The sequence below is a fragment of the Typopeltis vanoorti genome, chromosome 13, assembly GCF_054136105.1.
Source record: "Typopeltis vanoorti isolate ZY-2024b chromosome 13, IOZ_Tvanoo_1.0, whole genome shotgun sequence".
NCBI classification, from domain to species: Eukaryota; Metazoa; Arthropoda; class Arachnida; order Uropygi; family Thelyphonidae; genus Typopeltis; species Typopeltis vanoorti.
Window position 1 is genome coordinate 54,538,756 of NC_143561.1, and position 22,652 is coordinate 54,561,407.

At 36.4% G+C, this 22,652-nt stretch overlaps 1 protein-coding gene across 3 annotated transcripts in view; it reads left to right on the plus strand.

Moving 5' to 3' along the window:
* Positions 1 to 22,652, plus strand: part of MED16 (mediator complex subunit 16) — a 200,591-nt gene that overhangs the window by 58,100 nt on the left and 119,839 nt on the right. For all 3 annotated transcript variants that reach the window (XM_090402741.1, XM_090402742.1, XM_090402743.1), the window contains exons 6-9: positions 5,775 to 5,880; positions 7,345 to 7,428; positions 9,895 to 9,975; positions 11,517 to 11,588. In XM_090402741.1, the coding sequence (XP_090258867.1) occupies positions 5,775 to 5,880; positions 7,345 to 7,428; positions 9,895 to 9,975; positions 11,517 to 11,588 (343 nt within the window). The remainder of the gene's footprint in view (positions 1 to 5,774; positions 5,881 to 7,344; positions 7,429 to 9,894; positions 9,976 to 11,516; positions 11,589 to 22,652) is intronic.

The window sequence follows — 22,652 nt, forward strand, 5'->3', positions numbered from 1 at the left end:
ATTGAGATTCTTCAATATCCTAAGAATCTCTAATTCATCCATCTCTATTTCCACGTATGTCACAGCATTACATCATTTTAATGATATCCATTGCAAAGTGGTCACCCATTAGCTCAACTGTTTTATTTGCTTTGTCACCTTGTGACCATCAGTGCGCATTAAGATTATTCTTCCTTTTACTCGCCACACAGCAAAAGAGCCCTTTGGGATTTCACTTAGCCTGTTTGGCTAATTTCTTGTTGTAATCTAACTTTGCCTTTCTTACCATATTGGTCACCCTTCTTGCCCGACCCTTGTACTGTTCATGAGTTTGCTGGTCACCTTTCTCTTTATATACATTTTCTTTATATACACAGCATTTTCTTTTTCTGCAGCTCATGATTAATGACATTACTCATCCATCTAACTCTAACCTGATTAACCCTCCTTATCCTCAATATTTTTGTGTGAGAGACTAGATTCCACACTTGTTGGTCATTCTCACATTAACTCACCTTGGTACTTTCACACACATTCACCTGCATCCACTCTAATTAAGTTTTCCTGAATTTGCGCTTCAACATGCTCAGTGAACTAAGCTCTCTCTTTCTCGACACAAAAATCATTTAGATGCAGTCCATTAGCATTATACAAATCCTTCTTTCTATCAAACTCAGGCCATAAGTCACAAACTCTACATCATCTCTTTTGCACAACCTGCAAAATTATTTTATTTTATTTTATACTAGGGGGCTACCCACGGCTATGCCCCCCCCCCATGTTCTGGATTGGTAGGCCGGTTCTCCTTGAATTCGGATGACTTGAAAAAAAGGGGGGGGGGGGTTCCGCCCCATGGCGCCAATGCTGCCCTCGAGTTTTGGACTGGTAGGCCGGTTCGCCTTAAATTCTGATACTTGCATTTTGAAGATGGCACTCAGGTTAGTCCCTGAGTTTCAAAATGTTTCAAAAAAGTGACATAAAAGGCTTATCATTTTTTATATATAGGGTAGATTAATTTGTTTTCTATCAGTGCATTCCACCTCAATTCACATTTATTATAGCATGGCAGTTGACCTACAATCTTCTCATTTTTAATTTTTTGCTTCATCCAACAAATCCTTCACATCCTCCCTCTTAGAATACTTCTCACCCCCTCAGATTATTATTGCTAACCAAGAAAATTAGTTCTTTCACTGTACCTTTTTTTTGCATCTAGATAACATGACTATTATCATTAATTTTTGTGTCTGGCAAACATGATCTTGCATTAAAATTATTTAGGAGGAAGCAAAATTCACTTAATAAAGAAAAACCTATAACTTCACTTTTTGATGCCAAAATACTGTAATATTCTTTTTTATAACCTATTGACTTTGTCATTTATGATTAGAAACATAAGCATTTAAAAATGAATGACATTGCACTTTAAAAACATTTGTCCAGGACACAGTAGATATGCTAGTATCATCACTATTCTAACATATCGAAAGGTCGCTTGGTGTCGCACGGATTAGATCGTCGGCTTGTCGAGAGCTCCTGTAAAGATCAGTATTATTTTGTGTTAACATTAGATATTTTACCAGAATTTTAAGTAGTATTGTTTGCTTTTTGTTTCTTGGTGTGTCTGTGCAATTTATGCGTGTTTTCTGTTATTTTAATTATTATTTTTAAGAAAAGATAACGTACACATGGCACCGATAAAGAAAAAAATGGCGGCCAGGTCGCCATGCTTGCTTAAGAGTTTTGATGTAAAAGAATTTATGCAATGTGCTGTCTGTGAGATGTATGCCTTGCGAAGAGCGGTAGGAGTCTGGTTAGAAAGTGATAGTGGAGTTAATATGTGTAGAAAGTGTAAAGAGAATGAGGACTTCAAGCGTGTTTCGTGTATCGAGACTGATATCGTTAACGGTAGTCAGAATGTAGAAAATGGCGGTGTACTAGAGAATTGCGTGGTAGTGCCAGATATGTGTGAGAGCGTCGCTGAAAGTGTAAATGAAGGTAGAAACACCGAAGGAATGGATGATTTGATCGATAATGAAAATGGTGAGATAAATGCGAGTAGCGAAATTGCCCGTTTAAATGGCGCGATACACAGAGCCAAACGACAACTGGAGCGTATGCAAAAATGTGTGTTGAACGTACCGACAAATAACCGGCGGAAGTCTGTGACGGCAAATAATAGAATGTACGTAAACGTCAATAAAATGAAGGAGCGAGTGCTGTATGGGGATTCGCTATTAAGAGGCGTAATAATTAAGAGTTTAACGAAGTCATACCAGCCGGGTGCGAATATAAAGGACGTCAGTGAATCTATTCGACTGCAAAAACAGAGGGTGAAAGAGATGATAATAGTGGCAGGAATGAATGATTTGAAAGAGGACAAAATGGAAACGATAGAGGATGTGAGGGAGTTGTTTGAGGTAGCAAAAGAGAAGAGTGAGAGAGTTAGGATGGTGAGTATCTTACCGCGGTATGACAGCGAAGTGTTTAGAAGGAGGGCCATAATTGCCAATGACTTTATGCGTGGGTTATGCATGGAGAGTGGTGTGGAATTTGTGGATGTGTGGAATGAGTTCGATGGGCGAAAGGACTTATATAAGATCTTGAAAGAGTGTTGATGAATGATGTGGAAGTGGATGTACAGACTCAGGGAAACTAGATTTATTAAGAGGGGGGGGAGTAGATATGCAGACTTTAGGGGGGGGCAGTTAAGTGTATGAATGAGTATATTATGCCCAGGCGAGTACGACGGACAACAAATCAGAATGGGATAATTAATATAAGGAATCAAAGCAGGGATGGGACAAATGGGCTTCTGCGATTCATGTACACTAATGCCAGGAGTATTAGGAACAAGAAGGAAGAGTTTTTGGCCATGGTTGGCACTTCCAGGCCACAGGTTGTCGGTATTAGTGAAACATGGCTGACAGAAGATGATAAAGCTAGTGGGATTGAATGTGATGGGTATAGCGTGTTCAGGAGTGACAGGGTGAATAAAAAGGGGGGAGGAGTGTTATTGATGATAGCTGATGAGCTTCAGCCAAGGAGTATAGAAGTTGAACTGCAGGATGGGGAAAAAAGCACATTTGAGGCTGTTTGGTGTGAGATACAATCTAGCAGAACAAAATATACAATTGGGTGCTGCTATAGACCGGGTGATGGAGTGGATGGTGGGAATAGTATGCATAAGCAAATAGAAGAAATGAATGGAAGGAGGGTAATTATTATGGGTGATTTCAATTATGGTAACATTGACTGGAAAGAGGAGAGGGCACATGGGAGGAAGGAATTGGATTTTATGCAGTTATTAAGAGACAACTATCTACAGCAACATGTATTGAAAATACCAGGGGGCAGAGAGTGCTGGACCTAGTAATTGCAACTGAGAATGTAGCTGTAACGAACATGACCATGTTGCCACCAATTGGTGAGAGTGACCATAAGGTCATGACTTGGGAGGTGGCTAAAGGAGTCGAATTTACAATTAAGACAGGGTATATGTGGAATTACCGGGCTGGCAAGTATGACAAGCTTAGGTGTGTGCTTGGCTCAATGCCATGGCATGTAAAACTGCAAGGGCTGGATGTTGATGGTGCATGGGAGGTGGTTAAGAACTGTTTGCAGGAGGCAATGGTTGACTGTATACCAAGAGTCCGAATAATAAATCAGGTAGGGGTTAAATGGATGAATAACACTATTAAGCTTGAGCTGCAAAAAAAGAAACAATTGTGGAGGGAATTTAAGGAGAAGGGTGACCATCAGGTGCATGAACAGTATAAAGCTCAGGCCAGGATGGTAACAAGGGTGGTAAGAAAAGCAAAAGCAGATTACGAAAGGAAATTGGCCATGCAGGCTAAAGAAAATCCCAAACAGTTTTTTCAATATGTTGCAAGTAAAAGGAAAAATGCTCATGGTAGAATGATCTTAAAAAATGCTGAGGGTAGGGAGGTAACTGAATCAGTCGATGTTGTGGAATTACTGAGCGAGCACTTTGCAAGAGTATATCATCCAGGTGGTGGCTTTGCGGAAATGGAGGAACCAACAGCTTATACTGGAATTGTGATGAATGAGGTAGAGGTAACTAGTCTATTACAGAACCTCAATGTCAATACATCTGTGGGATTGGATGGCATACCAGCTCGTGTCGTACGTGAAGCGGCCAAAGAATTGTCAGTGCCCTTGACCATTATGTTTAATTTGAGCCTCAGGACTGGGTCAGTCCCAAGGGGGTGGAAAGAGGGGAAAATAGTTCCACTGCACAAAGGTGGTTCCAAGGCTGCTGTTGAAAATTACCGGCCAATCAGCATAACAGGAATCATTATCAAGGTCTTAGAGAAAATAGTCAAGAGGAAAATACAAGATTGGATAGAAGAAAATGGGATACTGTATCGGGGACAGCATGGTTTTGTGAAGGGTAGGTCATGCCTCAGTAACTTGCTCACGTATTATAACACAGTGACGGCTGAACTGGATAAGGGTAATGGGTTTACAGTGATTCTGCTGGACCTTGCTAAGGCCTTTGACAGGATACCACATGGAATTCTAATCAGTAAATTGCAGCATATGGGAATGGACATAGGGTTGGTGAGATGGATAGGAGGGTGGTTGACGGAGAGATATCAGAGAGTGGTTTACTCAGGAGTAGAGTCCACAAGACGGCCTGTGACTAGTGGTGTACCATAAGGATCTGTTCTTGGACCACTGCTGTTTAATTTGTTCATAAATGATATAGGAAAGGATCTGAGAGGAACAGTTCATTTGTTTGCGGATGATGCGAAGTTGGGTAGGGCAATAGTGAATGCAGATGACGTCAAAATTTTGCAGGATGATTTGGATAGATTGGAGGTCTGGGCTATGGAGAATGGATGTCAATTTAATGTGGCAAAATGTAAGGTTATGCATTTTGGGGTGAAAAGATGGGAGGCAGTTTACTGCATTGGTGGAACCGTGCTCCAGGAAATTGATGAGGCACGAGATTTAGGAGTGTTGGTGGATAAGGAATTGAAATTTAGGGGACACATTGCAAAAGTGGCCAAATCAGCTCATCAAATCACTTGGTTGCTGAAGAATACGTTGACAAGCAGAGACAAGCAGGTTATTGTTCCTCTGTATCGAGCCTTGATAAGACCTCATCTCGACTACTGTGCTCAGATTTGGTCACCTAGGTTTCTTCTTGATGGGGAGGAGGTGGAGAGGATCCAGAGGCGAGTGACCAAGATGATAGCAGGTCTGTGGAATGAACCGTATGAGAACAGGTTGAGGATTTGTGGGTTGCAAAAATTGGTTGATAGGCCGAGGAGGGGAGATATGATTGAGACATTCAAATTACTGAAGGGTTTCTATAAAATCAATTCAGAAGATATTTTTGAGAACAGGGCTGGTTGTGGGAGGACTAGGGGACATCCATGGAAACTGGGCAAAAGTGTGGTTAGTAAAGGTGTTAGAGCTGGGTTCTTTACTTTTAGAGTAGTGAATGAGTGGAATGCGCTCCCTGAGTCTGTGGTGGATGCTGTGACAGTGAATGAGTTTAAGGCGAGGTATGATAGATACTGTATGAATGTCGAATAGTTGTGATGAAAATGATTTGGGGCCTCCCTCGATGAGTCTAATGACTCCCTGGAGTTGCCCGTAATAATAATAATAATAATAATATTTTAAAACTACACTGTCTGCTGTTTTTCACTGACATATCAACCCTCTTTTCAGTTTTTTAATTGCACTTCACTTTTGTAAAAAAAATTAGCTTTATTCTGTTGTTTCTGTTCTGCTATTAAACATATAATTCACATTCTTAGGTATGTGTCATCATTCTTCAGTCTGATGGTAGTCCTATTACAAGTGCAGAAGTTCTTGGACAATTTAGAAATAGATTGAAAGTAGTTGACTTATGCTATGCCAAAAGTAAGTTATATTTTAGTTAATCTGTAAGATTTATTGACACTTTAAAAAATTACATGGCATTTCCCTGAGGATTTAGTAACTTCTGTTAAAAAAAATAGGATTTGTTAATATGCTAGCATCCAGAAGCAACAAGAAATATCTCTGTTTCAGCCCATCCCACTTCGGTCTCATCATCAAATTCCTGATGTCTGTCTTTGAGAAATGCACAGATTCTATGATGGTTCTACGTGATTAAGTTTATAATGTGTGTGTGTGTGTGTGTGTATTTTTTGTTTGTTTGTTTACAATTATGCAAGATATGCTGACTACTCGGCCAACCAAACTGAGTGGTTAATGTATTCGCTCTCCGGCCAAAAGGCTGTGAGTTTGAATCCCACCATGGGCATGGATGTTTGTGATTATCTATGAAAATAATAGTGGTGGTTGGCAGTAGATGGCACGGGTGTAGATGATGATGATGGTAGTTGTGATTCATTGTAGCCCTCCCTTGATGAGCCTTTGGACTTCCTGGAGGTGTCACATAATAATAATAACACTTTTCTTTCAAATTAGTCATCTGTCAAGACTCCACTGTTAAGTCTTTCGTTTTGGTTCTAATTCATTTTGAACTGCATCATTCCATCTATATCTTGGTCTCCCTCTGAGTATTTTTTTCCTGCCATCCTGTTCTCTCAGTCTTTTTTTCTTGTCATCAGAGCACTGTTTTGCTGATCTTTCCTTTACCATTCTGTTTTAGTGATTATATCACCTTAGATTAGCTCTTCTCATATATTCCTAAATGCTGTGTCAAATGCCTTCCTAATATCTTTAATTTTCATCTAATTTTCATTGACACCATCTGTTCTTTTCCCTAATTTTTCTCTTATGCCTTTTATTATCCCAAGGGAGGCTGAGCTCCTCTAGTCCTAACTGCATTTTTGAAGACAAGTAGGCATCTAGTCTCTATCCTTTAACTTTCACTCTTTAAAGTGAGCTTAAGCTATCAATCAATATAAGCTTTTTTAGGAAAGAGTACATATGGCAATGGTGCTATCTCATTGCCTTAATCCCCAATATTTGTATTATTATCAGTAATAGTGTTTTATGTTTGCTTTTGAGATGGTTCATAAACCAGAGTTTCCAAGTTTTTAACTCTCACTTGCCTAGTATCCGTGTTTTTTTTAACCCAGATACTCAAAATTCAATAATAATAATATAAAAAAAATTCAGATTCATGAAAATTAGATATTTCATTAGCAAAAAAAAAAAAAACGTTGCTTTTCTACCATTATCATATTGCATTGCTGAAGAGATTCAATAGCATGAATGTAATTTAAAAATAAGTAACCTTATTTTGTTTTCTGAATTTTAGCACAAGATTTTTATCCAGTCATATAGCTACAGTAATTAAAAGAATTTCAGTATCAGTAGAGAATAATATTTTTCAATATGTAAAAAATGATGATACTTTTTTTAATGTTGTAGATGGTGATTTCCTAGTCGTAACAAGTGATGGTCATGCTCAGTCTTCAGTTCACTGCTACAGAGTGGCACTGAAAGTAAATCAAGGTAAATTTTTTAGCATAATCTGATTTAAGCTGTTTTTTTTTTTTTTTCCCCCTATGATTATCCCAAACCCAAAAAGTTAATTTATAGCATATTGGTGAATGCAGCGTCAAATTGGAAATGTTTTAATTTTTAATCATAATAGTAGTGATATATTGCTTGTTTTGGAAAGTTTTGTCATTGTGAAGAGACATTATTGCTAATTTAAATTTAATTTTCCACAGCCATAAATAGTGTGGCTCATTAATTTATTGGTATATAACTATGTTTTCTGCATTACGTTTTTTTTTTTTTATTATTATTATTATTATTATTATCCATACAGAAAGGGGAAGTTATCTTCCATTAACAAACTATATCAATACCTTGCATAGTGTCATTTTGAACGGTGCAGGTTTCACTGTAGCATGGTTTATAATTTTTAATAATTAAAAGGAAAATTAACGGTAGTGCTGTACTGCATTGCCAGCATGCTGACTTTACTAAAACAGTACAGTAGTGCTTTAACATAATACAACAACAGCTGTATCAATACACACTTAGGTGCAGCTTAGTTGTGGTCCCTCTATAATTTTTTCTTTTTTATTACATATGACTGCTCTTTTATGTGTAATTATAAGCCTCTACAAAAGAATTCTCATTAAATGTGCTTTCAACTTTTATTGGAAAAATAGACAATGCCTCTGATTTTCGTATGGACACCGATCCTAACGTTGAGTGAAGCATTAAAGTTTGGCAAGCATTGCAAAATGTTATTCAATATCACGAAGATATACATACGGAGAAAATGAAGAAAATCCTGTGCAATCTACATTTTTTATATATAATTTTTCCAAATAAAAACTCTTGTTCAATTATCAAAAATAAAAATCTTTACTGTGTTTTCAGTTTATTTTAATCCTTTTAATGTGCACATCAATTGGTATTTCTGGTGAGCTTGCAGTAAACAAATGATGCGTAGTTATTTATTTCACCAACATTGTAATTTTCTATTTGGAATGCATTACACATATTATAATAATGTTTTAAACAGTGCTGTTTTGCATAGCATGGAAGTATCATTTTTCAGGTGTTTAGCCGATCTTAAGAGCAAACATCTAAATTTCTTCTTCTGGATGCTCATACATTTTCTTTCTCAAAATAGACAAATAAGCCAGTCCCAGAACATGCATCCATTTCAAGATCATCAGGACTATTTACAAACTAGTTTTATGCTTGCATTGGTGTCAGGAACACTGATTTTGGACTGACCAATGGGAAGGTTAATATATAGTAACTCACCTTGAATGCAGGAGATTAGCATTTGGAGATTACTGTGTAAAAGTTTGGACACAGTATGCATTGGCTCTGTGGTTTGAGTGGTGTGGGAGGTAGGGAAGATTTTCTCATCAAATTTAATATACAATTTTACTCAACAGAACATCTATACTCAAGCAGCACTTGAGTTAGATAAAGGAAATAGGCTACATTGTAGTATTGCCAGACCTTTCAACAACATTTGACAGGATAACCTGTATAGAAATCTGTTAGTTAAGTTAGTAGGTATGGATATTAAGCTGGCAACAAGGATAATAGGATGATTGGTAGATATCAAAGATTACTATATAATATAGCAGAATCAAGGGAAAGATATGCAAGTGACTAGTCATGTGCCACTGAACTCTAGTCATACTACTGCTGTTTAATCTGTGCAGTCATATTTTCGTACATTAATGATGTTTGAGATGATATGAGGGGGAATATAAAGTTATTGCTGGTGATGTTAAATTAGGAGGACAATAGTAATTAAAAATAATGTTGATTTAAATTAACATTGTGGATAGAGGATAATCGTTGCTAGTTAAGTGTTTCAGAGTGCATTTTGGACTCTGAAAACATATTACAAGCTATTACATATTAATGTGATGGTATTATACTATAAGAAATTAACAACACTATGGATTTCTGTTTGAATGGTGTATTGGAATTTGAAGTTCAGGACATATTGTAGAAGTGGACATGGAATCACTTGGATGTTGGAAAACACTGATAAGTAGAGACATGGCGAAGTTATCATTCTTTATAAAGCATTAATATGTCTGCATCTGGACTATCACCACGTGTTCATATTTGGTTATCTGGATTTCTTGGAGATGAGTGTTGGAAAGGATCCAGAGATGGGTGGCAAAAATTGGTTGATAGGCAGAAAGGGAATAAGATAGGAACGTGTGTTACTAAAGGTGTTTTATAGATAGTTGCAGAAGAAAAAATTTTAATACAAGGGTTCAGCCCTACTAAATGAGCAAAAGCATGTTTAACAAGGATGTGAGGTTAGCTTTTTTTGCATGGTGAATTGAGTGGAATGAGTTACTGGAAGTGGTTGTAAGTGTGCATTGTCTTATAAGTACCAATTCATAATGAAGTTTAAAATATTATTTTTATAAATACTATAAGTTCATTTCATATAGTTATTTTCTTTTTTGATATTAGATAAATGTGTTATTAACTGCCAACCCTTTTCAAGCTTCTACCTTAATTGTGTTACACAAGGACCATTACCAAATAAACAGTGTAAGTGATATTCTTTGTTTTTTTAGTAAATGTTAAAGATGCCTTTTACAGAGTATTTTAAAGAATATTGTTTATTTTACCAAAAAAGCAAAGTAATTACATCTAATTCTGCAATGTTTCACATTGCAGAATTAGATGTAAATTTATCCATATTGATGTAATATAACCCCCCCCCCCAAAAAAAAAGCAACATTCTAAATTAGCTTGTTTGGATATTCATTTTTAATTAAATGAAGCTAATTTTGAGAGAAAATGTTCTTCCCAATACATTGCTAATATCATATCCTTCTATTCAGTAACTGATACCATGAAACCAAAGATAGTTTTCTCATGATTGAAACATCCATATATATATATATATATACTTAGATACTTCCCAGGTCATTATGACAATGATCATATCATCAACAGATGGCAAAACAGTAACATCCTTAACTGAGACCACTTCTGATGCTATGATCAAATCTAGCACTCTTTGAACTAGAGTTACTTCTTGCATATGCCAGTTGAGAAAGTTGTCTCATTACAGCTCAATAAATTCTCCTGCATTATTATCGTGAGATTTCTCTGCTACATAAGCATTGTTCAGATTTATTTATTCTTATGATGATATAACAGCCATGAGGTCCCTTTTTCGGGGAAGTACGGCACCATCTCGATCCCGCCAAATTTTATCCGGGCTCAGGACTGGCATAACTGACAAATCAGGCCTATGACTGGGTCTTAAGTATTCCTGACTGTAATCTGTGTGTTCACGGGACCGGTTTGCCTGCTTGCAGAAGGAAAACCCTGCTGTCCACGCCCAAGATCGGCTAACTTGGCTATGTCTGGGAAAGATCCTTAAGCTCCTCATGTCGGCAACGAGAATCGATCCCAGGACACTCCTTTCCCAGGCATATGATTACGAGGCACATAACCACGAGACTAACTGCGCAGACTAAATAAATAAAATGTTCAGATAATTTTAGTTACCAATAATGATTACTCATTTAGTACCCAATGAAATACATCTCCACAGGGCAGTGTGGCAATGTATTTCATTGTCCATTGCAGCTTAACCACCTTTCTATAATAAATATTCACCGTATGTTTCATTCTGTTAGCCTTGACTTCACACCATATAGTCTCAAACTCACTGCTTATGGGACAATAATATACTTATTATTGTTTTCATATTATTAGTAGTATCCCTTCCCTCTTTTCTCTCCTTTCTAAAAACACTATACCTTTACACTTGACTCAGAGTCAGGTGCTAACAATATTAGGCTACAACTTCACTTTTAGCCACAGTATATTCATAATTTGGTAGATTTTTCATAGATTTGGAACTTGGATTTTTTGGTTTTGTTTTGTATGAAATTTTTGTTTTTGAATACTTTATGTCATAAAAATTTATTGCTGGTTTATTAGATTGTATAAGGAGCATGTATTTGTGTTAACATGCTTGTTAAAGTGTAATTCCTCATGTAGTGTCAATGTTTTGCTTGAAAAACTCCTATATTATTATATTAAATGTACTCATTAAAATATTTATATTTCAGCATTTGTAAAGGTGTCACATCTAAAATTTGTTTTACGAGAAGCAGCTGATGCTGTAGTTGTTTGCGTTTCAGGTAAGATAGGAACTTAGTTTACAAATACCTTATTTGAATGGTATTATAAATATTATTATAATAATAATATTTATTATTATTATTAATAAGACAGACCTCCAGGGAGTCAGAAACTCATCAAGGGAAGCCACATACTACACACACCAGATATAATAATATTAATTATTATTATTATTTATTTATTTATTTGCTCTTTTCTCACTGTTCCGTTTGAACCCTAAAACAGTAAATACCATTTAATTTCACCTTGGATAATTTTGATATCCCATTTAATCCAATGTGGATTTCATCCTTCCTGCTTAGAAGTATAGTTTCGCATGCTTTTCAGTTTTTAATTTTTAAAATATTCTGAGTTTTTAATTCAAATACAAACTGCACCTTCATTAGACCATTTTTGATTAAAATCTACAATATCTTATCGACTCCAAAGAATGCTTTTTTTCCTGGCCTTTCCTTTTTTTTTTGTCCTCTAAAACATTTCAGACTTCGCAAGGGTTGATCTCAAACATAGAATTTTCAACAAGTTGCAATTTTTAACATGCTTGCACAAACTGAGTAATCATTGATTTTTAATGTTCAGCTAATACTATAAGTATTAGCTGAACATTAGTTATAAGCTGGGAGTGGATATTGCCATGCTTTACAGCTGCACAAGCAAATGCAGTATTTTTTTTTTTTTTGTCATTTGTTTTATTTTAACTTCTAATTAGTACACAAAATGCAGTCTCATTCCTTCAGTACCTCTTCCAATTCTTTCAGAACTGTTGAATAACCTGCTGCTATAATAGTTTCACCATTTTTAGGTATATATTACAGAATACATAAACACAGATTATTATTATTATGAATGCACCTTGAAAGTCCAAGGACTTATCTTTGGGGGACCCATTTAAACCATGATACTTAAAATACCATTCACATCTCTCCTTGAACACAGTCATCAGAGATGTACTCGTGGCATTTAACAGTAGCACATACTCACCACATACCACAAGAAGAATCTGGATGTTATATGATTCTTAAGTCATCCTTAACCAGTTTTCACAGATATTCCAGAATTCTACTTACATCGCCCATAAGCTGCAAAATCTCACTTGTATCTATAAGTACCCCTTAAAATCTATGTTTCAATCATATGTTCTCTCCTTCCTTATTTTCCCAATTCATAAGGCCATTTCCTTAGTTGAATCCATTCAACTGTCTCCTCATTCCTTGAAACCCAGATGACCATATCTGGGTGATCAGATATGGCCATCTGAGTAAAGTCATGTTTGTATAGTGGGAGAATAACAACCATGATCCTACAGATTAGTGTTATCTTTAAACTTTGTGACTCCTAAACTTGAACTCACTGTCTATGATAACTCCCAGGTCTATAGCTTTACTACTTCCAACAAATTTCCATTAATATAATCTGCCTGCATGTCTTCCATCCAAAATGTATAATTTTACAAGGGTGGTCTGAAAAGTTCTTGGCCTAACAATGAAAAATGGATTTATAATTTCAAAATTATTTTTATTTTTCAACATAATCTCCCTTACTGTTCCCTGGAGCAGTAAGATCTGCAAAATACCCCTCTACAGCTGCAATCACCTCTTGATTCAAAGAAAAAGCTGACCAGCAAGGAAGTTTTAGTTTTGGGAAGAGATAGAAGTCAGAGGGAGCCAAATCTGGGGAATAGGGTGAATGTTCCAACCATTCATAGTGCAGATCCCTTAATTTTTTCATTGCCAAAACACCTTTGTGGGCAAGTGCAGTGTCCTGATGAAAGATAATTTTTTTCTTCTACAAACCAGGTCTTTTTTCATGAATTTTTTCGTCTAGTCTGGTTAAAAGATCAGAATGATATTCCCCAGTTATTGTTTTACCCCTTTCAAGATAATAAACAAAATGCCTTTAGCATCCCAAAACACTGATGCTATGACCTTTCCTGCTGATCGAACTAACTTTGTCTTCTTTGATGCCCACTGTTTTGATTCTGGTGAATCCAAGTCTCATCCATAGTAATAAATTGACACACGAAGTTTTATTCTTGTTAAAACGCTCCAAGCACTGTTCGGAGATTTTCATGCAAGTTTCGTTTTTGATCTGCTGTGAGCAAGCGCAGTACCCATCTTCCACAGAGCTTTTTCATTTGCAATTCTTAATGCAAAATATATCCTACACATTCCTTTGAAATGCTTATAGTCACGCACTTGACTCGCTGGTCATCCAATACCATATCGTGCACTTGATCAACGATTTCTGGTGTTGTTACACTTTTGGACATCCTTCATGTGGATCATCTTCAAGGCTGGTATGGCCACATTTAAACTCGACAGCCCATTTCTCAATTGTCGAAAATGAAGAAGAAGAGTGCCCATAAACTTTTATGAACTTCTAATGAATTTCTTTTGACGTTAAACCTTCTTTTAGAAAGAATTTTTTAACCATACGATACTCAGTTTTATCCATTTCAATGGCTACAGACAACACCTTTTGTTCAGACAGCTGTAAAAACGAACTACTTGATAGAATGACCTGCAAATTCACATGGATGTTTATGACAGATATACCAACTTAGAAAAAAAAAAAAAAAATCATGCTGTTAGTGTTGCCATCTATGGTCGAGGCCAAGAACTTTTCAGACCACCCTGGTACACTTGTCACCATCGAAATGATATTAATTGTCATTTGTCCATATAACCAGTTTGTTCAAATCATTCTGAGGAATTCTGTATCAGTACATTCCTTATCACTGTCTCTAACTTAGCATAATCAGCATATAACTGAATATTCCTCTCCCCTCCAATATCATTGATATACATTAATTATATGTTACATTGATAAACAACAATAACAACCTAAGTATAGAATCTTGTGGTATACCAATGGTCACCCTTCTCCTTGTAGACTCAACACCATCATACATTGCTTTCTGATACCTGAGTCAGTCAGCTGCTCTCCAAAATCCATGTCACAAGTTTATTTTGCAAATCCAACTCTCTGAGTTTTTATAACAGTCTCCTCATGTAATGAATAGCTAGCTTGCATTAGTCAGCTTAATGCATCAATTAGCACAGCTGACTTGTTCACACAAGCTGTGCCAAATTTTCCCCTTTCCTCTAGTTGAATAATGCAGGTTAACTGTTCATCACTTGTGTCTCCTCCCTCTTTCCGATTGGAAGTGATTAATTATAAAGAGAAATGACTGCATAAGTGTTCAGGTTTTTTTTTTTTTTTTTAATGATACAGATCACACACATCTAACTCATTAAGAAGCTTTCAGGTAAATGACATTAATTAAGCTAATCTAACATTTTGAAATTTAAATGTTAATTCTGGAGTATGAAATTATAAAATAATTTCATACTCTTTTATTATATGCCTCCCATTATTGTTTGCATTTGTACTTTTTCATGTTGTTTTTTGTGATTTATGTATGATTCCTGTCATTTGTGTTCTACCATTCATCACTGTTTCCCTGCTGTGTTCTTTCTTCTATTTCCTGCTATTTTCTTTGTTTATTGAACTAAGCTGTAATTTTCTCCTATCTTTTATTTTTCTACTTTAACACAAAAAATGTTATGCAGTATTTCCCAAATTATTACTCCAGCAGCAGTTGTATTTTGTGAACTCTTTTATGATGAAATTAGTTAGGGTCCTCACTACTGAACTTGACCATATCTGTAACACTTTCTTAGCCAATGGCTATAACCCCCCAAAAAAATATTAAAACCATGTAACTGCAATCCCCTTCCCCCTCAAAGCAGTGATTACTCTAAATCTATCACCATTCCATATATCCAGGGCACATCTGAAAAATTAACAAAACTCCTAAGGAAATATGATCTTACAACTAGTTATAGACCACATAAGAAATTGGCCTCTCTTATCACTCCACCAAAGACCAGCTACATCCCCAGGATATTTAGTAGGACTACACCAAGTCCCTTGCAATTGCAAACTATCCTGCTATGCCCAAACAGGCAGGACAGCCAATATCAGGATATCCGAACACAAGGACTACATCAGGTTCAACCAATACAGCCATTCAGGACTTGCTGACCATGCCTTGGATACCCACCACAGTGTACACTGGAAGAATGCCACTCTATTATACCACAGCAAATAAAGTATAAAAGACTATTCATTGAATATGCCTCAGCTCAACCCTCCACACCTCAACAAATTTGGGTGTGTGAAATTGCCCCAAATTTGGGAAGCATACATTTTTAGATCGTCAGCTCAACAGCCCAATTTAGCCCAGTAGGAGGCACAGTTTATTTTAGACCTGACTTCTGTTGCCTTTATTCAGCCTTATTTGCTCATGGTTAGTGCCTGCATGCAAATATCATTGTTTTATGTAATCTCTGATAATGGCAATGTAACATTGCCAAAATATAGGAAGTATCGATTAAAGTTTTTTAATGAATATTCTAGTATAAATCATCATTTCCTGAATAATTAAAAGCTATGTATAACCAACATATAAGCTTATCTTCAAGTGTTTGCTATAGTCCACATCTCTGTATGAAATATTTCATGTCGGGTTTCTCGACACATCATCGTGTCACTTAACTTACACATTATATGGACAATACATTATTACAAGGGCAATTATTTTGCTTAGCTGTATACTGAAGCCATTGAGTGATGCTATTAGGTTACAATATAACAATTAAACAATAGGGAGAGTAAGATTAGATATTTGGGTCAAAGCTGTATGACTGAGGGACACCTCCGCATAGCCTTTAAAGGAATGCGGAGAACTGACCAGGGCTTCTGACCTAATCTCCAATCCTCACCTTCTCGTGGTGCACCCTGTTGGGTATCTACCTGGATACTGAACAAACGAGGATGGGTTGGCAATTTCGGATTTAGCGGACCAAATTGTATTCTTATTGGCTTAAACCAATATACAAAAATGATGGAACAACATGACAAAATTTCATTATGGCTGGGGCATCTTGAATGGCAAAGAAATGGAGCTAGCTGAGAAATTAAATAAGTATCAGATCGACATAATATGGGTGACTGAAATAAAAAAGACAAAAACTGGTGAGATCTTTCCGAGCAATAAATACAAAATATTATATTCAGGCAATGACAATCAAGGAAAAGGAGTAGCCATAGTATTCAACACAAAATATGAGCCTAATCTTCTTGAATGGCAGGCAGTCTCAAGTAAAGTGATTTGGCAAATATCAGAATGGAGAATTGGACAATGAGACTTATTTGTGCCTATGGTCCCACAGAAGGTTCTACTAAGGTAGAAGCGGAGGAATTTTTTGATGCTTTAGAGAAAGCAACTGACACAATGAAAAAGGAAAAGTTGGTCTTTGTTGGGGATCTAAATAGCAGAGTAGGAAATGATTGTCAGACATACAAAAATATTTTGGGAAAATTTGGAGAAAAGAGCAAAGCTAATAATAATGGCAAATACCTGTTGGATTTCTGCTCAGGACATGGACTGGTTATTACTAACACCATGTTCCAACATAAAAATGTGCACAAATTCACATGGAGAGAAGAGGCAAGGAATAAGAAAAGTCTCATTGACTTTTCTTATTCCTTGTTCTTGTACTTTGTACATGTTTTCTTCCTGGTGCAGGACACCAGAGTATACAGAGGATTTGAAATTGGAAGTGATCACTATTTAGTCTTGAGCAGGATAAAATTGAATTTCATATTGAAAAGAATAACATGTAAGAAAGTTTTAAAGCAAATAAAAGTCGAGCAGCTCTCAGATGTGAACTGTAGACTAAAATACAGAAAGATTATTGAAAAGAAAATGAAAGAGTTTGAGAACAGGAACCAAACCTTGGAGATTCAGTGGCAAGCCTTGAAGAAAACCCTGATTGATTCAGCCAGAGAGGCATGTGGTGAGGTTGTCTGCATGGATAGAAAAATCAGAACTTCATGGTGGACACACACGAAGTTAAAGAGGCAGTGAAGGAAAAGAAGAGAGCATATCAAAAGTTCCTGGCAAATAAGTCAACTTGTGCTCTTAGAGAATACAGAGACAAATGTAAGAAAGCGAAACACTGTGTAAAACTAGCTAAACAAAAGTCATGGGAGGATTTTGACAAGAACATAGAAAATTAATATCAAGAAGGTGGTAAGATATTCTGAGGTTGTTGAAGAAACTTAGAAATGGAGGAAAGAGTGCTGTAAAAGGAGAGGATGAACATGAAAACAGGAGAAAAAGATATCCTTGAAGTATGGAGTGATTACTGCAAAAAATTGCTAAATGAAACAAGCAGTGATAGCACATTGGTAAAAAACATTCAACAGGCATACAGTGAGGAATGCATATCCATACTTGAAGTAGAAAAAAACCATCAAAGGTTTGGAATATGGAAAGGCAACAGGAGTAGATGATATTCGACCAGAAATGCTGAAGTATGGTGGTATAAAGATCTTACAGTGGTTGCACTGCATAGTTCAGAAGGCCTGGATAGAGGGACAAATTCCAGGTGATTGGACTAGAGCGCTCATAGTATCCATACATAAAAAAAGGGAAATAAAACTGAATGTGAGAATTACAGAGGTATTTCCACACCGAGTGTTCCTGGCAAGATTTATGTCAGTATACTTGAGAGACGGTTGAGAAGAATTGTGGAAGAAAAGCTTGGTGAAGAACAAGCTGGATTCAGGCCAAATAGAGGCTGTCAGGATCAGATCTTCACTTTACGACAAATAGTCGAGAAAGCATGGGAATATAACAAAGATCTGTATTTAAATTTTGTCGATTTGGAAAAGGCATATGACAAGGTGCCAAGAGAGAAGCTATTCAATTCGCTGCAGTTATATGGTGTCAATGGGGTATTATATCAAGCAATACTTAGTCTTTATTTGAGTTGTAAGTCAGCAGTTAGAATTGAAGGAAGTACAGGAAGATGGTTTAATGTTAAATCTGGTGTGAGACAAGGATGTACATTATCCCCTCTGTTATTCATTATCTATATGGATCACATTATGAAGGAAAGTGGTATTAAACGTGATATAAAAATTGGAAATGTTAATGTCAGCTCTTTGCTTTATGTGGACGATGTTATACTTCTAAATAAATCCGCTAGAAGTTTGCGAGATTCCCTGACTAAATTGAATAATTGTTGTAATAAATATGGTATGAAGGTAATCAATAAAAAGACAAAGACAATGAAAATAGGTAGAATCGTTGAAAATGTCAACTGTGTTGTGAATGAAGAACCTGTGGAACAAGTAAAACATTTCAGCTACTTAGGCACGATTTTTAGTGAAGATGGTAAATTAAATATGGAAATAGACAACAGAATCAGCAAAGCTGGTATGGTGGGAAGTCAATTGAATAAATTCATATGGAATAAGAGAGAAATTAGTCGGAACACTAAATTATACTGTATACAAGACAGTGTTCAAACCAGTTTTAACTTATGGATCTGAGAGCTGGGTCAGAAGTAAAACACTTGACCAAAGTCTAGAGACCGCAGATATGAGAGGCCTGAGAAAAATTAGAGGCGTGAACAGATGGCATCAATGGTAATATCATATTAAAAATGAGGATATTAGGAAAGAACTAGACATTGTCAGTATCCAGGAATGCATTAGCAGAGCTAATCTCAGATGGTATAGTCACTTAAACAGAATGGGCGAGGAAAGATTAGCAAACCATTTGTTCTCTGCCAGGTTAGCAGGAAAATGACTCAGAGAAAGACCAAGATATAGGCGGATTGATACAGTACAAAGTGCATTAGACGATAGAAATATAAGATCTGATAATGTTGAAGTCTTGACAAGTAACAGACTGATTTGGAGGAAAATTGTAGATAGGAAATTAGTAATGATGTAAATTTTTCATGTAGTACTATCATATCCTGTACACTCCTTGAGGGTACATGTCGGGAATTTGATGATGATAATAATTCAGGATAAATATTTCTAACTGTTTAACAAAGGAAACTTAAGGTTTAATCTTAACGTTACTTTTTAAGTAGTAATGTTAAGATTAAACATTACTTAAACTTAAAATTTTTTTTTTATATTTTTCTGACTTGTTTTGCTGCATTTATTCTATGGCCATTGGTCTTTAGAACTATCAAGACTTCTCAAGATCAATGAACTTAATATAGTTCTTCTTATGTAGAGATTTTTGGATTTCTGCTTATAGGCCTAGTTTGGATAAAGAAGAAGTTGTATGAACAAGGAATCTGGATTATCTTGAATGTGACAAGGGAGGAAGGTTGTCATTAAATGGAGAAAGCATCATTATCATCATCATCAAATTCCTGAAATGTATCCTCAAGGAGTGTACAGAATATTATGATATTACTACATGAAAAACTTACAGGGGTGCTTAAGGGTCAAAGCTGTATAACTGAGAGGAGACCTCCACATAGCCTTTAAAGGAATGCGGAGAACCGACCAGGGCTTCTGACCTAATGTCCAATCCTCACCTTCTCGTGGTGCACCCTGTTGGGTATCTACTTGGATACTGAATGGACGAGGATGGGCTGGCAATTTGGGATTTAGCCGACCAAATTGTATTCTTATTGGTTAAACCAAAATATAGAATGATGGTACAACATGACAAAATTTCATGCCGGCTGGGGCGTCGCCCGGTTAAACAAGGCCCCCGTTGTTTTCGCCAGGGAACCAGGGCGAACAGCGAAAAGTCAGCTACTGGAACAAATCTGAAAATAAACCCCAACTCAACATCACCAGAGTTAAAGATCGGTACAATCAACGTAAGAAGCCTGAATGGCAAAGAAATGGAGCTAGCTGAGGAATTAGATAAGTACCAGATCGATATAATAGGGGTGACTGAAACAAAAAAGACAAAAACTGGTGAGATCTTTCTGAGCAATAAATACAAAATGTTATATTCAGGCAATGACAATCAAGGAAAAGAAGGAGTAGCCATAGTATTCAACACAAAATACGAGGCTAATCTTCTTGAATGGCAGTCAGTCTCAAGTAGAGTAATGTGGGCAAATATGAGAATGGGGAACTGGACAATGAGACTTATTTGTGCCTATGGTCCCACAGAAGGTTCTACTAAGATAGAAGTGGAGGAATTTTTTGAGGCTTTAGAAAAAGCAACTGACACAATGAAAAAGGAAAAGTTGGTCCTTGTTGGGGATCTAAATAGCAGAGTAGGAAATGATTGTGAGACATACAAAAATATTTTGGGAAAATTTGGAGAAAAGAGCAAAGCTAATAATAATGGCAAATATCTGTTGGATTTCTGCTCAGGACATGGACTGGTTATTACTAACACCATGTTCCAACATAAAAATGTGCACAAATTCACATGGAGAGAAGAGGCAAGGAATAAGAAAAGTCTCATTGACTATGTTATTGTTGATAGTGATGTTTTCTCACTGGTGCAGGACACCAGAGTGTACAGAGGATTTGAAATTGGAAGTGATCACTATTTAGTCTTGAGCAGGATAAAATTGAATTTCATATTGAAAAGAATAACATGTAAGAAAGTTTTAAAGCGAATAAAAGTTGAGCAGCTCTCAGATGTGAGCTGTAGACTAAAATACACAAAGATTATTGAAGGAAAAATGAAAGAGTTTGAGAACAGGAATCAAACCTTGGAGATTCAGTGGCAAACTCTGAAGAAAACATTGATTGATTCTGCCAGAGAGGCATGTGGTGAGGTTGTTTGTAAGGATAAAAAAATCAGAACTCCTTGGTGGACACAGGAGGTTAAAGAGGCAGTGAAGGAAAAGAAGAAAGCATACCAAAAGTTCCTGGCAAATAAGTCAGCTTGTGCTCTTAGAGAATATAGAGACAAATGCAAGAATGCTAAACACTCTGTAAAACTAGCTAAACAAAAGTCATGGGAGGACTTTGGCAAGAATATAGAAAATAAATATCAAGAAGGTGGCAAAATATTTTGGAGGTTGTTGAAGAAGCTTAAGAATGGAGGAAAGAGTGCTATAAAAGGAATTAGAGATGATAAAGGTGACATGAAAACGGGAGAAAAAGATATCCTTGAAGTATGGAGTAATTACTTTGAAAAACTGCTAAATGAAACAAGCAGTGATAACAGCACAGTGGTAAAAAACACTGACCAGGCATGCAGTCAGGAATACATATCCATACTTGAAATAGAAAAAGCCATCAAAGGCTTGAAATGTGGAAAGGCAGCAGGAGTAGATGATATTCGACCAGAAATGCTGAAGTATGGTGGTATAAGAGTCTTACAGTGGCTGCACTGCATAGTTCAGAAAGCCTGGACAGAGGGACGAATTCCCGATGATTGGAGTAGAGCTCTCATAGTACCCATATATAAAAAGGGAAATAAAACTGCATGTGAGAATTACAGAGGTATTTCCCTACTTAGTGTTCCTGGCAAGATCTATGCAAGTATACTTGAGAAACGGTTGAGAAGAATTGTGGAAGGAAAGCTTGGTGAAGAACAAGCTGGATTCAGGCCAAATAGAGGCTGTCAGGATCAGATCTTCACTTTACGACAAATAGTCGAGAAAGCATGGGAATATAACAAAGATCTGTATTTAAGTTTTGTCGATCTGGAAAAGGCATATGACAAGGTGCCAAGAGAGAAGCTATTCAGTACGCTGCAGTTATATGGTGTCAATGGGACATTATATCAAGCAATACTTAGTCTTTATTTGAGTTGTAAGTCAGCAGTTCGAATTGAAGGAAGTACAGGAAGATGGTTTAATGTTAAATCTGGTGTGAGACAAGGATGTACATTATCCCCTCTGTTATTCATTATCTATATGGATCACATTATGAAGGAAAGTGGTATTAAACATGATATCAAAATTGGAGATGTTAATGTGAGCTCTTTGCTTTATGCGGATGATGTTATACTTCTAAATAAATCCGCTACAAGTCTGCAAGATTCTCTGACTAAATTGAATAGCTCTTGTAATAGATATGGTATGAAGGTCAGCAATAAAAAGACAAAGACAATGAAAATAGGCAGAATCATTGAAAATGTCAACTGTGTTGTGAATGGAGAACCTGTGGAACAAGTAAAACATTTCAGCTATTTAGGCACAATTTTTACTGAAGATGGTAAATTAAATATAGAAATAGACAACAGAATCAGCAAAGCTGGT